The 25,280-nt window shown below is 47.4% G+C and overlaps 1 protein-coding gene across 1 annotated transcript in view; it reads left to right on the forward strand.

Annotated features, from left to right (window-relative positions):
• The window catches only part of GRK2 (G protein-coupled receptor kinase 2), a 264,477-nt gene that overhangs the window by 233,020 nt on the left and 6,177 nt on the right, over positions 1-25,280 (forward strand). The window contains exon 20 of the mRNA XM_078657665.1: positions 11,064-11,177. Within this exon, the coding sequence (XP_078513791.1) occupies positions 11,064-11,177 (114 nt within the window). The remainder of the gene's footprint in view (positions 1-11,063; positions 11,178-25,280) is intronic.

Below are 25,280 nucleotides of genomic sequence, written 5' to 3' on the forward strand. Positions count from 1 at the left end.
CCTCGACATATCCTCGAGATCTCAAAGAGTAACCCAATACACTGATTCCAAACCCAGAAGAAAGAAGTGAAAGAAAAGCCAGAAAAGCAAGGAAAAAAGGCCATAGAAACAAAAAACGGAAACAATAAAACCCCTCCCCCCAACCCTGCACCCCTGCGGATGGCTACGGCCTACCCCCCTTAGCAGCGTGCCTGTCGCCCCGTAACGAAACCCGAAATATAGTAAGAGTGTAGAGTTATAAAGAGAAGAAAAGAAGAAGAAAAAGAAAAAGGGTGGAGGAGAAACTACCAGAATAAACTCCCCGGAAACTCCCCATTCCTCCCGTCCGACACGTACCGCCCTAAACGTAATCAACAATCATGAAATCGGGTCATACAAGACTATGAAGGGAAAACGTTAAACAGCATCCAACCGCCCGCAAAGCAATGCGTTAGTGTCCCTCTCCACTCCCAACGCCCCAGCTTCCGTCTCCAACCAACCGTATCATCCTTGTCCCTTCCGAAGCATCGAGCAAACACCGTCCAGTAGTGCCACTGGAGCCCTTGAAGAATCAAAACGGTCGAACAAGACAATAACCGGTGGTGCGCGTGTACTCGGACTACATTTCACCTCGTAGCCCTCCGTAGCTACCGTGGTCCCCATCACCAATTCAATGTCCCGGGGCACAACAGTCCACAATCCCGCACAGTCTACAGGGACAGCAGAGGGGTCATACATCCATCGGTCGCCATCAAACCCCGGGATAGGGAAGAACCACGCCGTGATTCCAGCAGCTAGGGCACCCGACGGTGGAAGCAAATTTCCTTCCATAGTAGTGAGATCAGTAGCGCTCCGGGACAGAGACAGTGGAGGCAAATCAGGTTCACGGCCGTGGTTCCGGTCCTCCATCTGGCAACCCAGATTATGCCGGTGCTCAGAAGGAGCAGGCGCCAGGCACGATCGCTCGGTGCCAGTGTCATCGGCGACCAGTTCATGAAGCCTCACCTTCACAATGGAGTGTAGGTCCTCAATGGCGGCCATCACGGTCCGCAAAGACGGCTCATATTGTCCCCGGGCTGCCGCCCATCGCTCCGTTCTCAACATCAGTGAGTACCCGATGTCACCGGGCAGGATAACTGGAGTGGGGTCGTCCGGTGACTGAGAGTGCACCTTCGGGTAGCAGATCACGAATGCCGATCTGTGGCCTCACTCTGGCGGCAGCTCAGGCTCCGGGCCAGAAACCCCCCGGAAGGGCAGCCCGGCGATGACAACAATGCTTCTCTGCGTGTATCAGGTCAACCGTTCTCCACATACTCCAGGCCAGGAGGTTCTTTTTCGAGGCAAGGGGCCGGTCGCTGTCCAGATCTCACGGCCGATGTTGTGCAGTTGCGACCCGGCGGGGCCAATACTCGAGACCCCGGCTCGTAAGGCAGTCGGAGGCCGGAGATTTCCACACGATGTAACTCCGCAAATCTGAGCGTTGGAAGGCTCGGGACCACACCAATGGACACAGCAGTCCTTCATCCGTGCGGGGATCAGGCTGGAAATCAGGATGTGAGACAGGATATACGATCGGCGGACAGTGGTCAGCGGAGCCGAGGGCTCAAGCGACCATCTTGCTTCGTTGCATAGCTCCTCCTCCCACCTTTGTTTTTTTGACACACGTTTATTTTTTTTAATCTTACCATGATCGCCCATATTTCCATAGGTATGTGAACTAAAACCGGATTAAAATAATCATTGAAAGAGGTTTGAGTATTTTCAACATTTTCCTTTGCTTCAGCACCTGTTTTTTTCTATTTGAATCTGTTACAACTTACTCGACATCCATCCAGGAGTCAAACCTGTATAGGTTTTCACCCAATGAGAATTTCAAAAGGGGGAAAACAGTGGTACTGTCAGGCTTAACGTTTTGCACCCACCCAGGAGCAAAAGAAAGAACCACACCAGACACCATAGTTGCGGAGGAACAAAATGAAATGTATTTGTTGGTACCAGTGCTAGTTGGCCAGCAAAGAAGAAGTATGTGTACACCATGATGTACGTGGTCTCTTCTTTCCCGGGGTGACTGGTCTTTGGGCCACACATAAAATGCAGTAATGCAACCTCAACAGAACTGGAAGGGAGCTCAGTGCCCAACATGGGCAACAGAGTAATGTAAGGTAGACCCCCTTGCCAAATATACAGATACACAGTGTAGGCAGAAATGAACAACCCGATGAGCAAACCAACGTGGAAGTCTGGAAAAACAAAGTGACCTCTAAGTGGGCTGTGAACAGCTGATGAAGCTTGTCCAGGCAAGGTCCAATGGGAGGCCTTTGCAGCTCCGAGCAGCTTGCTAAAGGGAGAAGTGATAGTTCAGAAGGTCTCTGATAGTGCGGGTGAGAACTTGAACTAAGTATATCTATGTAATGTGTATATATGGATATATATATATTTTTTTTTTTCTTACCCAACAGGTATACGAAGACCAAATTATTTTAGATCTATGCCTTTCTAAATGTATCCCATTTTTAATAGCTAGTTGCATACCTTCAACAATGACTCTATTAAATCTTTCAACTTGACCTTCTATATTTAGAGAATATACAGCTGTATGTCATGCTTGATTACACATCTTTCTAAAAAAAAAAATCCTTAAGTTGAAGCACATTTTTCCCATTATCACTGATAATGATATTAGGGAAACCTTCTTTTTGAAACCATTTTATGTCAAGACGTTCGTGCAGGTAGCATTTTCCAATTTGCCCGCAAAATATGTAACACAAAAAACTATTAAAAACTGCAGTTCACCCTCCTTTACTGGCTCTGTGGTGCCACTAAGCCAGTAAAGAGAGAGTGAGCAACAGGCCAACAGGCAGCAGAGGTGTTAAATGCCTGTGCTGCCTTCCTTTGAAATGCACCTAGCTATTGCTCAGGAGCAATAGCCTGCAGGCCGCCTCACACGTTTGTGTGCCCCCTGTGGACTAACCCCTAACCTCCCACGTCTCCTAATTGTATTTTTTACCTACCCTCAATGTTCTCTGCCTCCACCCCCTGGCCCCCACCCCTCCACCGCTTCTGGTACCGTCTGGGTGTATGCATTAATACATCCATCACTGGAATACATACCTTAAGGTGGCTTCCCTGCTCACTTCTTATACCTAACAATAGAACTGGACATTACAGGGGCACATCTGCCCATGCTGATATGTCAGCACATAAAATACTATGCACCCTGCCTTAGGGCTCAACGCCTGCTGTTGGAGTGACTTACATATATTAGATGCAGTGACTTTGGCATGGTACACAGGAGGGCGTCATGTCGTGTTTTCACTCATGGTTTGTACCATGTCATGCAGCCTGCACTGGCAGTCTGTGTTGAATTTGTATGTGGGTCCCTTAGGGTGGCATAAGATATGCTGCAGATCTTGGGGACCCTTTTTAGTCCCCTTGCCCTAGGTACCTGAGGTACCATTTTCTAGGTACTTGCAGGGGGTTCTAAAGTCCATTGGCAATTGTAGCAAAATTATTGTTTACCTGTTTTTAGGGAAGGCACACTGGCTGGTTAGCGGGCCTCGGTGCACTGTCAAGAGTTAAAAATCGGCATCTAGTGGCTTTTAAAACCAGCATTTGCAATGCAAAAGGTCTCGCATTTGTTAAAGTTAGAGCTGTTGACTTTGAAAATTACAATGTTTTTTACTTTTTTTTATTTGCAGTGTCATAAATATATTTGCATAGCGCAATTGCTATTGGTATAAAAAAGCAAAAGTAAAAAACATTGTAATTTTTAACGCCAACAGCTGTAACTTTAAGAAATGCAAGAACTATTGCATTGCAAATGCTTGTAGAAAGCTACTGATGGGAAGAAGAGAAACGGGAGCGAGCTTAATGTGCAAGGCAAAAACCGGGAGGTCAGAGGGTTATAAGAGAATGCGAGAAAGGCGGCTAGGAAAAAGAACGACGGGTAAAGAAGATTGTGAGGAGTAGAGACAAGGGAAAATAGAAGATAAGCGTCAAGAGACACTCTGAGACAGACACAGAGATGGACACAAAAAGAGACAGACTAGGATAAAAAAAAAAGGCAGAGCTTCCACAACATACACTGAGGGAGGGACGAGAGACACTCCGAGAAAGAGACATTTACAAAAAGACAGGCAAGCGCCTATAAAAAGACAGAGCTACCACAAATTCCCTAAGGGAGTGACGAGAGACACCCTGAGACAGACACAACAAGCTGCACCCAGGCCACCGGCAACGAGCCACGACAAGACTGAGCCCCTGATCCCCTCCCACATAGGTGTAATGCCCACCCCATCGCCCTCTCCCACTACAAGAACACCCCTCAACTCCCATCGCCTACACGATGAGAGGAGGGTGTCACCAGCGAACTCGCAAGTGGCGGGAGCACAGTATAAGGCTGCACCCACGACAGGGGTTCCGAAATAAGAGGGCACACACGTGTGTGACATCAACAGAGACAACACAAGCCCTAAAAACATGAGGAGGGCTCAAATACTATGGTGCGCCCTACTGTCAAACTGCATATACTAATCTCTTCTGCACAACTCATGCCCTGATGCCCTCGGCTCTGCAGTAAAGCTGAAAACCTACACCCTTCTCATAGCCATTCCATGACTATCCCATTAATCCTGCGGGGCGTTCCTGTCCTTCCAACAGGTTGTAAAGAGGGGATGGCGGCTGTCCAGAGCTAAGCAAAACCTAAAATAAAAGGAAAGAGACACGCACGGAAAATACACACGCACAGTAACACAGGACACAAAGTAACACAGCACACACAGACATTCGCATAGAGAAACTTACAGAAAGCGACTAGCGCAGTGACCGAATCACATGCGCACACGCACATACAAACACACACACAAACGTATGCACAGAAAACACAGACAAACAGAAACATAGTACACACATGCACATACAGACATTCGTATAGTGAAACTCACAGAAACAGGGCGGCACCGTGACAGGCTTACATGCGCGCACAACACACACATAGGCACTCAGACAAGCACATACAGGCATTCAGAGTTACACACACACACACACATATATGCATATATACTCACATAGATACACACGGACACACATGTAGGAAAGAACACAGTCACAATACGGAGGTGAAAAGCTAAGAAACTGCGAAACTCCAACATCTTGATCACAACCGGACATAATAATGACAAACATTTATCACAAGTGTAGTAGCCTTATAATAGACTTTATAAAGTGTTTCTGACTTTGTCCCAGCCCACCTGACACATGAGAACCTTACAGAATCCGTCTGAAATCCCCTGCATAGAAGGTGCCTCCACACCAAACATTGGCCGGGCAGGTGGGGGGGGGTGGCGAAGGAGGGGGCATGCAGATTTACTTCGGACTTTAATCCGGATCAGACCCGTCCCAACGCCCTTGATTCACAGTTCGGGGGCACACTTCTGTGGCAAATGATCCCCGCTTAATTTGGCAGCGATGAAGTGGGTTGGTGCCTCTAAAACGCTCATCAACTTGTAATTGCTGCTGTTTTAAATAATGAATATTAAGGGACACTGGGGTTCATAAATGTGCAAATAATTACGCATTTTTTCTTAATTTCCCCCCTTTTTCGTCTGTTGGTTCTTCTGGCAACATAAGATTTTCGCTCAGAGGCAGAAGATGCGAAAAGTATTAAGCGCCATGGAAATGGGACATGGACGCTGGGACAGGAAGCCATGGACGGTAGGAGGGAGAGATGGGGACACTGGGGCAGGTAGATACGGACACTGGGGCGGGAAGACACGGACACTGGGGCGGGAAGACACGGACACTGGGGCGGGAAGACACGGACACTGGGGCGGGAAGACACGGACACTGGGGCGGGAAGACGCGGACACTGGGGCGGGAAGACGCGGACACTGGGGCGGGAAGACGCGGACACTGGGGCGGGAAGACGCGGACACTGGGGCGGGAAGACGCGGACACTGGGGCGGGAAGACGCGGACACTGGGGCGGGAAGACGCGGACACTGGGGCGGGAAGACGCGGACACGGGCGGGAAGACGCGGACACTGGGGCGGGAAGACGCGGACACTGGGGCGGGAAGACGCGGACACTGGGGCGGGAAGACGCGGACACTGGGGCGGGAAGACGCGGACACGGGGGCTGGAAGACACAGGCACTGCACGAACGAGGAAAAAAAAGTGCTCTCATGCTTTTTCATGGAGCAATGTCTGCCTAAAGAGGGAGGGGTGTAAGAGCAAACTGCAAGCAGCGCTAGAGGGAAAGGTAGTTTTATTTAGGGGGTGGGGTCCAAGGGTTATTTTTACTGTTATATTTTTTTGATTGTGTTACGGAACCCCGATCATAGCAGCATTTTGTGTAGAATTCAAACGTGAACTTTACTCTGACTTCAATAACTCGAAAGCACTGCGGGACTAGACCTCGTTGTAGAGAGTTGGTGAGTTTAGTACGCGGGTTCGTCTTTGAAACCCAAGAAAAAGATACCCCAGTAGTGAAGAGCAGCCCTACCTTTTAGCATAATAGGAGAGACCCGGTACTCCTTACGAAGCTCTCTCCCTTGGCATCCTTTAGCCGCCAACGGTTGCCTTCCATGTTCCTGAACACATCCAGGTAGCCCCAGCCCGCCTTCCACTTCCGGGCGCACCACACGAGAACCCCAGCGAGAGTCCTGGGCCTGCAAAGTCCATCTCCTCTAGTCTCCTCCAAGAGCAGATCTTAAGCATGGCACTATGCCCGAGGCAAAGAGCAGGGGAGAAGGAGCCTTGCGCCACCTGCTGCCCTCCACCACCATGCCATGAGGGTTTGGGGGATGCCTAACACTAGAGATGGGGGGGAGCTGCGCATAACTCCCCCCCACCTCCCCTCCCCCCCTGTGGACAACAGGGGGGGACATAAAAACAAGTGCGGCTGAGATCTGAACATTACAAAGAAAGAACGTGATGTCCCTGAAGGGGACACCGTGCTCCAAATCAAAGTAAAAATAAGTAAATAAACTGAGCACGGTGCCCGCTTCAGGGAAACCGCTCTCCGAACCAAAGTAAGTAAATAAACTGAGCGCAATGTCTCTGAAGCGGGCGCCGCACTCCGAAATAAAGTGGACATACCCCCTAAAAATAATAAAAACATAAGTCACATTAAAACAAGCGTGCAGAGGCAGCGCCGCTCAAAATAACAAAGAAAAAGAAGCCCACGAGTGGTGCGCGCGCGCCACAGCGAGACTGACATGTGAGTTCAATTATCGTGCCCGTGTCTGGGCACGATAATTGAAACCACATGACGGCCGGTGTGCGTAATAGACACCAATAGGCCGTGGGCGAGGCAATGCGCCCGCCTTTGGCCTATTGCGTGCTCTTTTTTAAAAAAAAAAACACGCTCGCAAAGCCCAATAGCGTGCCACAAAAGGAAAAGCCCACGCTTGTGCGTGTGCCATTCCTAGGTCAGCTTCTGAAACCCCATTTTTACCTACTAAATGTCTCGCGCTGCGCAAACAGTGCTGCGCTCAGGCAACGCTAGGCGCGAGACCTAAAAAAAGGGGGGGGGTGAGGGCGGATAACATCAAAAAAGCCAAGTGCTCTACAACAGGCATCTTTAAAACCATAAGGGCTAGAAGGATGGTTCAAATGGTTCCACAATCAATGTGAGCTTGCTACAGCGCGGCTCCAGAAATCATTTTTTAATTGTTACTCACCATTTCCCCGAAAGCTAAAAACACACAAATCATGCATCAGTGGGGCCCATAACACTGTGCATTTACCCTGCTCACTTACACTTGGCTTCAAGGCTTTGGTGAAATGCAATGGAGAAATGCTGTAACATTTGGTGGAGCGTCTAAACCTATTTAACTAATTATTATTTACACCTGCAGATTATTTACACTTTACCATGGTTTTATTCAAACATTTAATTATTCAGACACACCACCATAGTGGCAATGGATCTACTAGAATGAAAATTAGGCGTAGGAAAATCACAAGACCAGCTTTAAAATTCCATTTCCCAATTTTTTTATTAATAGCAAAACTTTATTATGTCTGACACTTATATATTAGTAAATTCTTTATTCAGTAAAATCTTAAACTTTATTTCAAAATGATCATTTTATTTAGAGCTCAGAAAAAGTAGAATTTTTAGAATTCAGTTAAAGTTGAGCAAAGAACAGATAGTTCCAAATTCATTCCCTCCTAACATCCCTGACTAACACCCTCATCTTATCCTTCAATTCTGCAAAGCAAACAAATAGAGTTCATAAGAAAAGATCTTACATCCAGGAATCGGTCATCAATCTGGCAGCACTTCGTGAAGAAATCGAAAGAGCGACCCCAACTAGACAAAACCAGGGGTTTTTATACCCTAAATCCCAAACTTAATCTATCTAAAATGTAACTACTGTCACTTATTTGGTTTCTGAATGGACAAAATTGGGGTGGGTGAGCATCATCTCACCATTACAACATCATTTTCTCGATGGTTCAGCAGAAAAATAAAGGGTCTTTGTTTAGTCAGTCCGTGGCCTAGGCACTTCCTTGCATTTGAAACATGCATCAACTTTCTCAGGCTCTGAGCATTACATCGTCCATGCTTGGCACTCATCCTAGGTTTTGGGCCATGGTAGCCTTGAACCTCCTCGAACACAGGCAGTTCACTCTGACTTGCAGGTTTTTTGGTGCGCCTGCGCTGTCCAGCTCTTGCTCACAGTTTACCCAAGCAGCCATTTTTCACGTAGGCCTCAGAGGCCACTTTTGGAACTATCATATAAACAAACACAAATTCATGTTAATTATTGAATTGAAACCCGTTCTGTTTCCTCCCACCATACTAATATTTCCCATTAGTTGTTACCTAGCAGATAAGCCACATAAATGCGTTTTATACTTACATTTTCGACCACTTCACAACATAAATGAATACGATAAGCACATTTAATTTGCATTTTGTTTATAACTAAGCTGTGCATTAATCCACAACACAATAACAATACATATTAGCTAGTTTAATTGCAACATGCAAGCAAAGTTAGTTTCCCCATGTGTAATAAAAAGAAAATAATGTGCGCATCTTACTCTATGGTTGGTTAATTTCACAAAACATGCAATCAGTAAATATTAACGTTATGGGATATTAACTTTGAGAGGGGTACACAAAATGTTGTGTTTGCCACCTCGCTCCATCAATCTCTTCCAGCCAATTTACTCGAGTGGTCGAGATGTAATACAGGAACCCTCGAGGCACACAGTGGTTCATGGAGTTTGCAGGTACGTAATAACGATCACCAGCAGTCTACGGTTCAGATCTTCTTGGGATCAGGTTGATAGGCGCAATCCAGTCCTTGTGGGAAGCATTGAGGCAGTTTTGCAAGCTTGACAGGTTTCCTAGTCTGGAGGGAGATCAGCAAACCAGCAGAGGCTTCTCTCCAGATCTGCTGTGGTGGCCAAGGTAGAGCAAACCAGAGGTTTTCAAACGTTGGAGCGCCCTCTGACCCTGGGTGAGACTGTCTTCCTGTTACTGGCCATATTTCACTGGTATCTGGGCTAACAGCACAATCTGACCAGTTTGAACTACACAAGTTGTGATGTGGAATAATGTCAGGCATAGATGAACATTAGATTCCATTGCAGAGGAGAAAACAATACAGGAAATTGGGAAAGAACAGTAGGCAGTCTCTCCAGACGACAGCTGGTGCCTTCTGGATCAGCGGTACACTCGGGTGTCCTCCAGTCATCAAAGCGTAGCACTGCTGACCGCCAAATCCAAGAAGACGTGAGCAGCTCCACCGGACTGGCATACTAGAGGAATACTCTAAGGGCTGTCCAGAAAAATGTGTTAGGGCAAGGCAATACAGCTTTACCAAGGCTATTGCTCTGTGTCTATTGTCTTTGTCTGAGAAACGTACGCTGATGACTCTTAGGAAGGTATCCTTACGTTTACTGCAGCGCCTATGTCTCCCGCACAGTTTCTTTCCCGTCTGTTCTCATGTGATGGAGGGGGTGGGTATCCCTTTCCCTGAACTGTTCCCTTCTTTATGGTCTCTGTGTCTCAGGGGTGGGCATGTTGTATCTCTGCCTGACTTGCCCCCTTCTCTCCAGTTGCTCATGTCTCGGTTATGAGGGTGTTGTGTATCTTCTGGTGTGCATGTGTATCTGGAGGTGGATGTTGTATGCCTTTGTATCCCCTGTTCCCTTGTATCCTGCTCCAACTGTCTCGAGGATCAGGGTTGCGTGTACTTTTTTCTCCTTCTGTGTCTCCGGAGTATGAGGATTTTTGGTCTCATGGTTGAAAATGCTGTGACTTTCATCTTCTCTCCTGCTGGGCAGGTGTCTTGTGATGAGGATAATGTGGCTTGGGGGTTGTGGGAGTAGAGGTTGCTGTCTCTGAAATGAGACTGCTACATCACAGCAGTGTGGCTGTATGTTCCCTTCTCTCCAGCTGATCCTATGTGCATCTATCTGTTTCTTTCTCGTCGTTCTCATGTGAGGGGGGCTGTACCTTTCTCTGAACTGTTCCCTTCTTACTCCTAACTGTTCCCGTCTCTCTTGCCGTACCTACCTGTGTCACTAGTGGGAAGATGTATCTCTTTTGATATGGATGGGAGTTGTCTCTGGGGTGTAGATGCTGTAATGTTCTGACCTGTTCCCTTCTCTCCAGCATATCTAGTGACTATGGAGGGAGGACGTTGTCTCTGGCCTGGGGATGCTGTACCTCTGTCTGACCTGTCCCCTTCTCTCATGCTACTTTGTGTCTCTGGGGTGGGGGTTCGATGGATTTTCTCTTACATGTACCCTTCTCCTGCTGCACCTGTGTTTGGGCTGGGGTTGCGATGTCCAGTTTAATCTGTACCTTTGCTCCTGCCCTCCTCAGTCTCCGGCTTGGGGCCCCTTATCTCCTGCTGTTCCTGTGTCTTACCTGAGGCTGCTGTGTTTCATGGGCAGGATACTTTGCCTCTCTAGCTTGGCCCTTTCTCTCCTGCTGTCTCTGTGTTTACAGTGAACATGCTGCTTTTTGGTGGATGTGGGGGAGCTACTGTTCCTCCAGAGTAGAAACACTGTGGCTCAGTCTGACATGTCCCCCTTTCCCTGTTCTGCTTTGTTTCTGCAGCAGAGCCTTCTTGCCATGGAGGAGATTCAGAGCGTGGAGGAGACTCAGATAAAGGAGAAGAAATGCATCCTTCTGAAGATCCGGGGCGGCAAACAGTTCATCCTACAATGTGATGTAAGTGCTAACTTTCTCCCTCCGAAAGACTAAACCCTTTTCTTCCCACCACCACCAGTGTCAAAATGAAATCCTTCAGTAGAGCCAAGAACTCTGGCGCCTATATACGAAGGGAAACTTACATGTGAGCAAATCTATACATATAAATGTACTCTTAAGCTTTAGAATAAACTTGCTGCTTTGTGTGGTTCACCATTTCCGCTTGCGAATTCACTCAAATAGTGTAGACGTGCATGTTTCCACTCCCAAAAACCAGGAGGTGGAGCCTAATTTATGAACCTAGTTTACAATTTCATACACTTAGCATTGATCTCCGCCACAAGGGCGGAGATCGGCACCAGATCTCCCTATGGTAAAGTATAGGAAAATTTTAAGAGTTTATTGAATTTAAAAAGAATATTTTTTTGTTAAATATTAAATGTATACATTCATTTTAAGCTTAGAACATAAACAACTTGTTATAGTATGTTTAACTTAATTTTAGATAAAATAAAGAATTCATTTTATTTGCTTGATTTGAAATATATTTAAGTATTATTCTTGAATAAAATACTCCACATACAGTAACATTGTTACATTTATTTTCCATGTATTAAAAAAAATTAAGTAAAGGCTTTAACAGAAATTTTTGATTAAAGAGCAATGGTAAACTATATATTAGTCCCTACCCATCTCTTAGGCTGGACTAGATAGGAGTGCAATCATAGTCTACATTCTGCCTATCTTTGGGACACTATCTCCAAGTATCTTTGGCTAATTCATATACATATATCCTTATTGTAGATCGATCTGCCAATCGAAATGTCCAGTACTGGTCCCTGTGCGGTTCCCATCCTATACCGTTCTTTGATACTTGTATATAGTTTTATACCATCCATTTGACCTACCCGTCGTATACTACATAGAATTCTTTATCTTTGGTTGTTTGTCCTGTATTTTCTGTAAAATTACTCCGTGTGATACACATCCTGGACTTTGCTATTGTATCTTACACATACTTGTGTACCATACATTTTTATTTATCTAACTTATCCAATATATTCGCTATCTGTGGTGGTCTTGTAATGCAAACAGTTGTTTGTGAAAGATCCCCATAAGGTGTGTCTCCGGTGTTTGTGTTCAGGCCATGCAAGGAGTGTGCCCTTATGAACCCGAAGGTGAAATTGGAATGTGAAGCCAAGCTATACATTGCCACGCACCTGAGTAAGTCACATAAGTCCCATTCCTGCTCGAAGTAGAGGGTGCTCGGGCCATTCCCGCAACAGGCCATTATTGCAGTCTTCTTTAAAGCTGAAGTTGAATCTCAGGAAGGTCAAGAGGGACTTGTCCAAGTGATCATTTTTCGGGATCGTCTAGAATGCAGCCCGCGATAGGCTTTCTAGAACTTCTGACACTAAGGTATTTGTCAGTGTGCCAACCTGAGACAGAAAGCTAGTTGAACTTTAAGCACGCACAACCCTCTGAGCAGTATCTGAGTGAGATGCTTTACTCTCAATTCTTTGAGATATCACAGGTATGATTAGTGGAACCCAAACCCTCTTTCATAATAGGAAGGCATACTCAAGAGCACTAGGAAACAAAAAATATATATTTTAAAGATTTCTTTTAAAAACATAATCCTAGCCTAGTGCACACAATATGAATAATAACTATAATAAAAATGAACAGAATAGTAGCTGCAATGGTTTCGAGCATTTTCGACAGCGAATATTGCAACATATTGGTAATGCATAACACTTTCTTAATCTCATTATTTACAATCCCCCCTTCATCTCTTTGGCTAATGAAACTAACCTTTGCCCCATCGAAATAGCCTGATTTGAGTTTCACATGTGCATGCCGTTTTGAACAATGAGACTAATGTTCAATGTAATAGCATCGCCTTGTCTTCGTCATCGTCCTCTTCTTGTCTCGCTTGGCAAGCAGCTAATAAGCCCAGCAAGTGAAGGCTAAATGTGCCTCCCGTTACCCTTAAGCAGAAGTAGGTGAACGGATTCAGCATGGCCTGTTTCAGTCTTCGGTATGACGTTCCCATCTCACCCTTCAAACTCTGTTCTTAGATGATATATCATGACCTGGTCATTGTTGAGTTTCTAGAATTAACGCTTAAAACAAAAATTCCCTGAAATCCGTTACTTATTTTGTTTTTCCAAAGGCATGCCCTTTAAATAATGACAATTATAATCGGATATTATCAACTTTCATGGAACCTTGGTAATAAATCAAAAGCAATTATTTATCACAAAGACTTGAATTTAGATTAAATACTTTGAATATATTCAAGCAGAGTAAATTTTCATGCTACAAAGAATAATGAAATTAAAAAACATGCTCTCTATATTTGTCACTTGTCGTTAAATAATCGACATATGTAACTCTGAAAAGGGGAGTATCTAGAAAGGGAAAAAACATAATTATAACACTAGTCCCTCCACTCTCTTCTGAGAAGTTGGAAGGACGTCAATGTGCTCCCAAGTCTCTCTTCCGGTCTTGTGCTACGAAGCAGATTCCGTTGCTGATGCAGTCTGGAATTTCTGGGCAGTCTGCGACCTTGCAACAGATGTAGCCTTTCAGAGAAGCCATGTTGCAAATCTTTGGCACGCTCCCGGCTCCCTGTGGCATGCCTTTGGTTCCATGGATCCACTGAGGCCTCCAGCCGTATTACAACTGGCGGCTCCATCTGCTGTGTGGTCTTTGTCTCCTGAGCCCATTTTGGGTTCGGGCTGAGCTGGATCTCTGGAGGAGACTTCAAATCCTCCACCAAGATCCACGCCACTTCCTGCCATGTCAACTCAGGCCCTGATGCTGGAGGAGGACGCAGTTTCTATTGTCCTATCTAGCTCTAAAGTAAATTTATCAAGCAAGGTCGTGTCCTAGAACAGTTCTGACACATCTGGTCCCAGTTCATTCTGGCTCTGACAAAACATTTCCTTTACCCATGAGCCGCCCACCGGCGGTCCAACATCTTTTTTGATCAGACTCTGCTCAAAATCAACCAGCTTTCGGTGACAGTGGGGATGAAGGGGGTGAGTTACACCCCGACAGTATGACCACAACAATATATTCTTGCACCTACAAGATGCCACTCTGTTGGACACTTCCCTTGACACTAGGTTGGGTTCTTTCACTGACTCCTCAGTGGAAGAGACAGCCTATTTTGCTGTGGTCATCAGATGTGCAACTGAAGTCTTAGACGTATGGTTATGTATTATTGAAGAAAAATCAATTCTTCACCTGAGCCCTTATCATTCAACAAACCCTGACTTACACACTAATGGTACCTGGGCTAAGCCTTGCTGTAGCCCACCTGGGATATGGCAGGTAGCCCGATGCACTGGTCCTGTTCCGGACATAGCCTCTTATACTAGGGAGCTTGGTGTTTAAGGCATCTACCAGCAGAGTTAACTCCAGCTTATTTCATACAGCCCCAACCCTCAGTCAGAGTCAATAAGAATTGTGGCATTCAGGAGACTAATGTTCTCCTCAGCCAGCCTTTGGGTCAGTCAGCTGCAACTGTTTGCTTGGTCGTCATTCTCATGTATTATGGGGCATGGTCACAGGAAACTTGCCAGCAGTCTTCGAGGAATTCTATGCCAACTTGATGCAGTCTGTTCAAGTTGGCCAGGACACTGCGATATATCATCAGATCAAGACTATGCGCTACTTTTGCAGCGTGAATCTTTCTGGATTCACTATGCTGTGCATTATTCCGCGGTCTTGTGGTTGGGTCCGGATTCGTAGTCTTTTCTTTTTTTTCTTTCTTTTTTCGTAGCCCAGGTGGGCGTCGGCGTCACAGCTCCTTGGGTGCATTTCCGGTGACGTCGGCATGCTTCCTGCGGAAGCTACCACTCTTGGGCGCCATCTTCAGATTCTTTTTTTCCGCGGTCGGGTCTGGATCGTTCCCGTTTTGGGCTCCTGACATTTTTGGAGAAAGAAGAAGGAAAATACAGAAATTGGACAGAAAAATCATCTGAAAACTCCAGGAGACTTCATCGACCTAGAACCAGCAAAGGAGAAGGAGAATTCATCGAGATCTTCGACGAACGTCGACGAACACGCGACCAGGGAGGCCCTGAGCGCTCGATGATGGACAACACGCCGTTCAAGTTCTGCCGTAACTGCCACCACAAGTACGCGCAGAAGGACCAGCACCCGGTTTGCAACCTTTGCCTACTGGTAAATCACGGAAGCGAGGACTGCAACGCCTGCTCCGCCTTCACCCCGAAGACCCTTCGTATGAGAGAGAGACAGAGGGTAGCGCACGCCACCCTGCAGGGGAAGGCCCCGACTCCATCCCTCCGTGAGCTGGGGATGTCCTCCGAGGAAGAGGACAACGATGCCGCCGAAGACGACAGCGACGTAGAGACCGATTACACCAAGACTTCTGATAAGGTAGGAGACTCTCCGGTCCCCAAGAACCCGAGAGACTTTGAGTCTCGAAAAAACGAGGGCAAGGCTCCGAAAACGCTGGCGCCCGCGACTACTCACAGGCCCAGCGGACCCTCTCAGAAGGAGTCCCCGGCACCGAGAGCTGTTAAACAGCAAAAGTCGTCGAAAATCGTCCCCGAAAAGGATCGATCGACGCCGAGGGAGAAGGACCCTAAGACACCGACGCCGACCAGAGACCCGAAACACGGCTCGACATCGAAGCCTCCGGCACCGAAAAGCACGGCGCCGAGCCAACCGCCGAAAAGAGCGGCCAAACCATCCGACGCGGAACACTCAGCCGAGATGGAGAAAAAGAGAAGGCGCCTCGAGGCCGAAATGGAAAACGTCTTGCAGCGGAAGAAAGAATTCGACGCATAGATGAAAACCTTCACGATTCCACACAAGACCAAGCCACCAGTGGTGGAGGTGGTCGAGGAGCAAGACGAGGTCGCCGAGGAACAAGATCCGGATGTCGAGGTGGTCGACGACCAGGAAGAGGACGACAGTCCCTACTATAGTTACAACTATGGGTAAGAAGAGGACAGCAGGACGGACGCCGAGTCGGCCCCCTCGGACATACAGGAGGTGGATTACCTAGATGTCGACACCGACAGCCCAGAGGAGGCGGTCAACACATATCCCTCGAGGCCCTCGCCGCCGGACGACATCGGGGCCTACAACTCGGTGATAAAGTCTGCCGCAGCAGCTTTCAAACTCAAGCTCGACGAAGAGAAGCAGAAAGCAGACTTCCTTCTAGAGACATTGCTCCCCACACAAACAAGGAGCCAGTACCTACCAATGCTCGACAGCGTCTTGGCTCAGGGGAAGGAGGCATTCAGGGAACCCGCAACATGCAAGGCTGTAACTCCCAGAACAGAAAAGAAATACAAACATTCCTCAAAGGACCCACCCTACATTCAGGGCACGGTCTCCGCAGACTCCATTATCACGGCCACAGCAAGAAAGAGGGCTAACGTGCCCACTACTTCTGGACCACCACCGGATAAGGAGAGCAAGAGGATGGATCTGGTGGGCAGAAGGATCGAACGGAATGCCGCGACCCACTGGCGCATGGCTAATTCCAACGCCCTGATAAACAGGCACATGTACCAGATCATGGAGGAGCTGGGGCAGTTGGTGAAGGACCTGCCCCAGGATGCCAGGCAGAAGGCCGAAAAACTGGTTGAAGAAGGGAAGAACGCGGCAAATTATTGCCTCAAGACGGCCCTGGACGGAGCAGACACCTCCAGCAGGCTCATGATGATGGGTGTCACTGAAAGAAGACACGCCTGGCTCAGGATTTCAGGTTTCAAACCCGAGGTGCAACACGGCATCCTGAACACACCGTTCAACGGCGATACGCTTTTCGGAACAACAGTTGATGAGAAGCTGAGTCAACTAAAAAAGGATAACGAAACAGCAATGTCCATGGGAGCATTGCAGTTCAGAGGCAACAAAAGGGGCACCCCGTCGCGGAGGCCTGGCGGGAGAGGTGGAAACCAGCCAGGTACATCACACCAGGCTTTCCAGTAAACGCACCAGGCAGACTCGCAGGCTCAGCAGGGTCAGCAGAAGCAGTCCTACCAACAAAGAGGCCAGTCCTTTCGAGGGAGAGGAAATGGACGTGGACAGAATAGAAGAGGGGGACAGCAGCCCGCCTCTAATTGACTTAAAAAAACTCCGTGTGCCCGCCCACAGAAAAGATCCCAGGGGGCAGCACGTACAGAGGGGTCAAGACAAGCTAAACATCTACGACCACATAACACCAGTGGGAGGAAGACTAAGATTTTACCTCCAAGAATGGAGAGAAATCACATCAGACAAATGGATCCTCAACATCATCCAATTCGGATACTGCATAGAGTTGGAGGGGAGGCCAACAAGCAGAAAACCAAAAAGAAAGCCACTAGCAAGCAAACAGCTAGAGCGCCTTCAGGAAGAAGCAAAAGAACTCCTGCAGAAGCAGGCCATAGAACGGGTACCCTTCAGGGAAAGAAACAAAGGAATATACTCAACGTACTTCCTGGTACCAAAAGTAGACGAGACAATGAGACCCATTCTGCACCTAAGGTCCCTGAACAAATTCATAAGAACGCAAAAATTCAAAATGACCTCCCTGCAAGAGGTGCTCCCGCAACTGCAGATCGGGGACTTTATGGTCACAATAGACCTCAAGGACGCCTACCTGCACATCCCAATGAACAGAAAGCACAAGCATATGCTCAGATTCACCATCGGGGAAAGCCACTACCAGTTCACGACACTAGCCTTCGGGCTGAAATCGGCACCAAGGGTCTTCACAAAGTGCCTCGCAGCAGTCGCAGCGCACCTACGAAGGCAGGGAATACACGTATACCCCTACCTGGACGACTGGCTGGTGAAAGCAAACTCATACCAAAAATGCAAGCAGCACGCACAGACAGTGACGAGCACGCTCATAAGCCTGGGGTTCTCCATCCATTGGAAGAAATCATCAATGGAGCCGTAACAAGTGAAGATCTTCTTGGGGGCATAGATCAACACCTTACAGGGCAAGGTGTTCCCCAGCGAGAAGAGGGCGAGGGCGCTGGTGAAGGAAACTCGCCTCTACCGGAAGGGACAAGCTCGGACAGTGAGGACTGCGAGCAAGATCATGGGTATGATGGCATCATGCATCCACCTGGTACCAAATGTACGTCTCCACATGAGACCCATTCAAGAATGGCTACAGGAGCAATGGTCACAAGCTGCAGGCAGTTAGGAGGATCTAGTGGTTGTGACGCACGCAGTGCAGAAGGAGATGACATGGTGGTCCTTGGAGAACATAACAAGGGGAAAGCCTCTAATGCACCCATACCCAACAGTGACCATCACCACAGACGCATCCCTGAAGGGATGGGGCGCTCACATGGAGGAGCTCAAGGTGAGGGGACTGTAGGCGCCAGCAGATGCGACAAAGCACATTAATTACCTAGAATTGAAGACAATCTTCCTTGCACTGAAAGCTTTCCAAACAAGACTGTACACGCACAAGGTGTTGCTACAAACAGACAACACCACCGCGATGTTCTACATCAACAAGCAGGGTGGCACACAGTCAGCCACGCTTTCAACGCTGGCGCAGGAGATATGGAGATGGGCCATCCCTCTCAAGATAGACCTGCTAGCCATACACCTACCAGGGAAGGACAACATACAGGCAGACTGGCTCAGCAGACAGACATCGGCATCCCACGAGTGGGAGCTCAATGCTCAAGAGACAAGGTGGCTGTTCGACAGATGGGGAACACCATCAGTGGACCTGTTTGCCACACGCCGGAATGCAAAATGCCAAAACTTCGCATCCAGACAGCCCGAGGAGGGGTCCCTGGGGAATGCCCTATGGATAGACTGGTCAAGGACATTTGCTTACGCTTTTCCCCCGATACCACTGATGCACAGAGTGCTGAGCAAGTGCAGAGCGAGCAACATGACCCTGATACTGGTCGCGCCACAGTGGGCCAGACAGACATGGTACTCGCAGATCATGGAGATGACACAGTGTGCACCCCACAGATTCGGCAGGAGGAAAGACCTACTCTACATGCAGAACGGAGAGGTGCTACACCCAGAGAGCATGAACCTAGTAGCATGGCTCCTGAGGACATAGAGTTCGCACATTTGAGACTGCCAGAAAGCACCCTGAGGGTCCTTCAGGAGGCACGAAGGCCCAGCACTCGGAAGTGCTATGTTGCGAAATGGAAAAGATTCACAATGTGGTGCAGAAAAGAAGGACTTCACAATAGAATGAAGAAGGACTCCACAGTGCTAAAGTACCTGACGCACTTGCTGGAGAAGAACCTTAGCTCATCCTCGTTAAGAGTGCACTTGGCAGCGATGGTCACCTACACAAGGGGAGAAACGTGCAGGAGTTTCTTCACATCACAGGTGGTGAAGAGATTCCTGGAAGGAGCGAAAAGGATCGCACCACCCAAGCGGGTGCCGCCACCTGCATGGAACTTGAACATAGTCCTAACGGAACTCATGAAAGAGCCCTTTGAACCACTTCACAAGGCCTCCCTAAAGATGCTAACTATGAAAAACGCTTTCCTGGTTGCAATAACGTCCTTACTCAGAATAAGCGAGCTTCAGGCGCTCACGCTACAAGAACCCTACATACAAATACACAATGATAGGGTTGTGATGAGGACTGACCCACACTTCATGCCGAAGGTGGTGTCCAAATTCCACATGAACCAGTCTATACAGATACCGAGTTTTTTCCAAAAACCAACCACTAGCGCAGAGCGAGCCCTGCACACCCTGGACGCCAGAAGGGCAGTCATGCACTACATTGAGAGGACGAAGGGACACAGGAAAACAAAACAGTTCTTTGTGTCATTCGCCAACAGTTTCATGGGCAAGGCAGTAACCAAAGAGACTATTGCACGATGGATCGCACAAACAATTCAACTCTGCCACAAACGTGCAGGACAAGAGCTAGCAGAGGGGACACGTGCCCACTCGACTAGGAAAAAGGGTGCTACAATAGCCTTCCTGGCTAACACACCCATACAAGACATATGCCTGGCGGCAACATGGGCTTCGGTGCACACGTTCACGAAGCACGACTGTGTGGATATACAGATGAACAAGGAAGCACAAGTCGGACAAAAGGTGCTCCAGCACATATTCAATAACCAACGCTCACCTTCCACCCAGCCGCCACAGAAATGAGAAACCGCTACAAAATCTATGCACAGCATAGTGAATCCAGAAAGATTCACGCTGCAAAACGAATAGTTTTCTTACCTGTCGGTGTAGTTTTGCAGCTTGAAGATCTTTCTGGATTCAGAACCCACCCGCCTCCGCCAGAAAGATGAGGCTGGAGAGAGAAGAGGTGGTTAATAGAAGAAAAAAAAAGGACTTTTAAAAGTACAAAGCGGTAAAATATCACCTAAATAGAACATTGCCATTACTTCTCAAACGAAAGAAACACGGAAAAAAAGAACCCGAAGATGGCGCCCAAGAGTGGGAGCTTCCGCAGGAAGCATGCCGACGTCACCGGAAATGCACCCAAGGAGGTGTGACGCCAACGCCCACCTGGGCTACGAAAAGAAAAAAAAAACAAGAAAAGACTACGAATCCGGACCCAACCACAACACAGCGGAATAATGCACAGCATAGTGAATCCAGAAAGATCTTCAAGCTGCAAAACTACACCGACAGGTAAGAAAACTATTCGTTATTGCTTCGGCAGAGCATCCCGTACAAGCATGGGGCTGTGGACCCATGCTTGAATGAGATCCTCCAGCTTCTCTGGTGATGTCACTTGTGGATATGCCTGTTGATGGGTCTCACCTGTTTGATGAAAAAGCAGATTCTGCATTAGAACTCTTCAAAGACTGCAGATTCGCAGCGTGCTCCTTGGGCCTGTGTGTCCGCAAGGCATTATCCCCAACAGTTTTGCCTCTCTTCAGGCCTCTCCATGTTTTGTTTTATTTGCAGTTTTATATAGCGCCAACTGAAGCCCAAGATATTGGAGCACTTTACATGAGTAAAAGTCACATTACAAAAGGACGCATTCATTTTTTGTTAGCCCCTGAAGATTAAGTGATTTGCCCAGAACCACAGGATGTTGAGCTAAGGTTTTTTTCCTGAGCAAGGACAAATTCAGGATGCTCACGCTGACCCAGGTTCTATCTGCCCTGGATTCAGGAGACTGGGTGGTAGCATTGGACCAGCAGGTCTCCTGTTTCTGTGTTCCCATGCTGAGGGCCACAGGCACTTCTTGCTGTTCAAGGTGAGACCCAAGAATTTTCAGTTTGCCTCACCAGTGGTGTTCACAAATGTGATGGCAGTGGTTTGCAACATGTCTTCGGAGACTGGGAATACTAGTCTTACTCTACCTTGATGACTGTCAACTGTCTGTTGAAGGCAGGCTCGCCACCTCCAGTCTTCCTGTGACAACATTTGGGTTCTCTATCAATGTGTCAAAGTCACACCTGACTCCTTCCCGAAGACTCCCATTCATCAGAGCCATTCTAGATATAGTGCATTATCAGGCCTTCCTCTGAACCAATGAGTTAACACATTCCGGCTATGATCCTGATGTTTCAGCCTCAGTCTGGGTATCCGTGAGAGTGGCTCTGAGGCTTATTGACTTCCGGAATCCAGCTCATCGACTGTGCCTGATGTCATTTGCGGGCTCCGCACCAAGGGAACCTGTCCAATTCCATCCTGGTTTTGTTGGAGAGATCTGCCGTGGTGGCTGCTCAACTTCAACTGGTCCTGCAACAGATCCCTCTTCCACCCAGAGCTGAGAGTGGGGACACTCATCACTGCTGGGTTGGGGAGGTCTCCTGGGAGTTATTGAGATCAGAGGGCTCTTATCTCTGGTGTAAACCCAACTCAACACTAACCTGTTGGAGATATCAGCCGTTTAGTATTGGAAAACTTTGTACTGTTGGTCCAAGGAAGGCAGGTACAGATTCTCATGGACAACATTACCACCATGTGGTATTGCAACAAACAGGGCGGGTGGGGTCATGGGTCGTATGCCAAGAGGCCATGTGGCTCTGGAACTGGTTGGAGAGTCAGGGCATTTCCCTGCTCCTGCTCCACCTGGTGAGATTTTAAAACGCCAGCGTAGACTAACTCAGTGGACGACGCCCAGAGTATCACGATTGGCAATTACATCCAGAGGTGGCATCTTCCAGCAATTAGGTGAACCTTGGCTCAGTTTTGTCACTACTGCTTAGAATGCACAGTGTCAACACTTTTGAGTGCTGAAGGCTTTCTCTGAGACTCATTCCTCCTGGAGTGGAGCACGGGACTCCTATATAATGTCCTGCTTTGCCTTGATTTCTGAAGAAGATTAGGAACCACCAGGCCCAAGTCATCTAGTGGCTCCAGATTGGGCCAGGAGAGTGTGTTACCTGCAACTTCTTGCTATGAGCATCTGTCCTCCGATCAGGCTGTCACTTAGGGAGAATCTTTTGTCTCAGCAGCAGGGCAGGGTCTTGGACCCAGGCTTGCACAATCTGCACCTCCATGTGCAGAGATTGAGCGGTGGCAGTTGACAGTATTCAGTATTAATATTGCTGCCACGCGTGCTTTTTATGTTAAGTTGTGTCGATTTGTTGAGCGCACTAATCGCCATTGAGTGTATCAAGGAACGTGAGCAGGAGAGTAGGTGTTGTGGACACCGCATAATTATTTAAAGAGCTTGGTCTTCAGGTTCTTGCAGAACTCAAGAAGTGAGGAGGCGGCTCTGATGTGTTGAGCAAGATTGTGACATGTTTCGGGTGCGATATAGGAGAACAAGTGGCCTTATCTGCTTTTTGTGAACTCGAGGGGTGTGCGAGAGTGAGGCTGGGTGTAAATGTCTAGGATTCTGGTGAAAGTGTATGCAGCTGTTCAGATATGCTGGCCCATTGTTGTGCAAGGCTCTGTATGTGTGCGTGAGGAGTTTGTATTGGCTGCGTTTATGAGTTGGGAGCTAGTGGAGTACCCTTCTACAAAGTCTGTTTATGCCGAGCCCTGGGACAGGAATGAGGCCTGATGTTGCAACTGTAATATGACCGCATTGCAGGCCAAACGGTTGAATGTTTTTGTTGTTTGTTTTGTCTTTCTACCACAAGGACTTGTATTGGACAATGTTAAGTGATTCGTCTGCCCTTCAGACTTTTACTTTACTGGGCCAGCTCTTTGTTTAAATCACCTTCTGCAATGAGATTTCCTAACAGCTTAGCCTTTATGTTACCCCGAAACCTTTTGTGGTGTCACAGTGGGATCTTAATTTGGTTCTCTCTTTTCGTATATGCACCCCCTTTGAACCGATACACAGTTGCCCTTTATGTCTCCTGACTGGAGAATGTTTCTTGTCATGAAAACTTTGCTTATCTCATGAGTGAGCTCCATGCTTTCAGTCGAGCTGCTCTGCACCACCTTTTGCCAGACAAACTAGTGCTGAGGAGTAGAGCAGCCTTTTTGCCAAAGATTTTGACTCCTTGTCATGTCGGACAGCCCGTTACTCTTCAACATTCTTTGGTCCACCTGAACCCTTGAAAAAGACAATAGGCTCCTTCGTTTGGACCCCAAACGAGTGTTGAGTTTTTATTATCACACCAAAGACCGTCAGGTGGACGATCGGGTCTTTGTTGGGCTCTCAGGGAGACAAAGCAAAGTACGGATGTGCAGAAAAGGACCTTATCAACATGGATAGTCCTTTGTAGTAAGATCTGCTACTCAAGGTCTGAGGGCTTATTCCACCATTGCATTGACGCGCAGAGTGCCCATTCTGGATGTGCGCTCGTTCACGAAGCACTAATGTCTTGATAGCCAGGTTTGATTGCAAGGGCATTTTGCCTATTTGGCCCTGCAACACTTTTTGGTCTGAATCATTGCACAGAACCACCACCTTGGGAGGTACTGCTTTCATATCTACTCACATGGTAATGCATCTAGGCTTAGAATTATCCATTAGAAGGACAAGCTGCCTTAATTAAGGTAATGGATCTAAGGGGATTTTCCTAGCACTAAAACTTTCTCAAAGTCAAATTACCAAAACATGTAGAAATGTTCACATACAACACAACAGCAATGATTTCTCTGAACATGCGGGGACACTCCAAAGCTAGCAAAAGAGTTTTGGACATGGCAATTGCAACAAACCTCTCAGTTGTAGTACTGGGATACCGTAGGCACTTGCTGGAGTGCAGGACATTACAGCTTACACTAAAGGCATTCATAACCAGCAGATGTGCTCCACTCCAGTAAAGAAACGTTTTCGGGAGGGTGTAAAAAGGCAACCTCCTCCATATTCTGTTACACCACTGCAGTCGAGCCTGAATTTAGTATTGGCAGAACCAATGAAAAGACCTTTTGACCGGCACACAAAGATCCTCTGAAATATCTAACGACCTTTGTAATTGACATAGGCTCTTTAAGAAAAGTCGGAGAAATTCAAGCCCATCCAGTTTAAGACCTATATATGATTATTCAAACAGACAGTCATTTTGTGAACATAGCCAAAATGTATCCCAAGGTAGTTTCACCCTTCCAAGGTAATCAAACAGTACAACCACCATTCTTATTTTATTTCTCCAAAAAGTCAACAAATGCAGCAGTGTTGCATATGTGAGAAGGGCCATAATATACAACATACAAGACACAAAAGATTCCAGGAAAACTAAACCGTTCTTTGTAGCTCATGCACCACGGCATTGGATACACCAGTAGTTAAGAAAACGACTGCACAAGAGACTTCCACTTTTCAAACCCCTACACACCTGTGACCTAATGTGCCTACCTTGAAAGGTGGCTTGTCTATCAGCAATCACCTCTTTCAAATGTATTGGTGAACTCCAAGTTCAACCCCAAGTTTCTATGAAAGGTTGTCTCACCTTTCCACACCCTTGAGCTGCCTGTCTTCCAGAATCCTTAGCTAGAAGGGCCCTTGACACCCTACACTTTAAGAGGGCACTGTTGTGTTCTGCTGGTATAAATGTTTTCGTAAATCCAATCAACTTTTTGTAGCCTTCATCAAACCCTACAAGGGCTACTCTATATACATTGAGCATTGCAACATGGATTATCAAGTGGAACCACATTTATTATGCTAGGTCCAAGTAGCTCCTTTAGACCCACTCTGCACTAAAAGAAAATCAGCCCCTTTGTACTGTGTGACAACCCTTTACCTCACTTCTGCACGGC

Source organism: Lissotriton helveticus, chromosome 1_1 (genome assembly GCF_964261635.1).
Source record: "Lissotriton helveticus chromosome 1_1, aLisHel1.1, whole genome shotgun sequence".
NCBI classification, from domain to species: domain Eukaryota; kingdom Metazoa; phylum Chordata; class Amphibia; order Caudata; family Salamandridae; genus Lissotriton; species Lissotriton helveticus.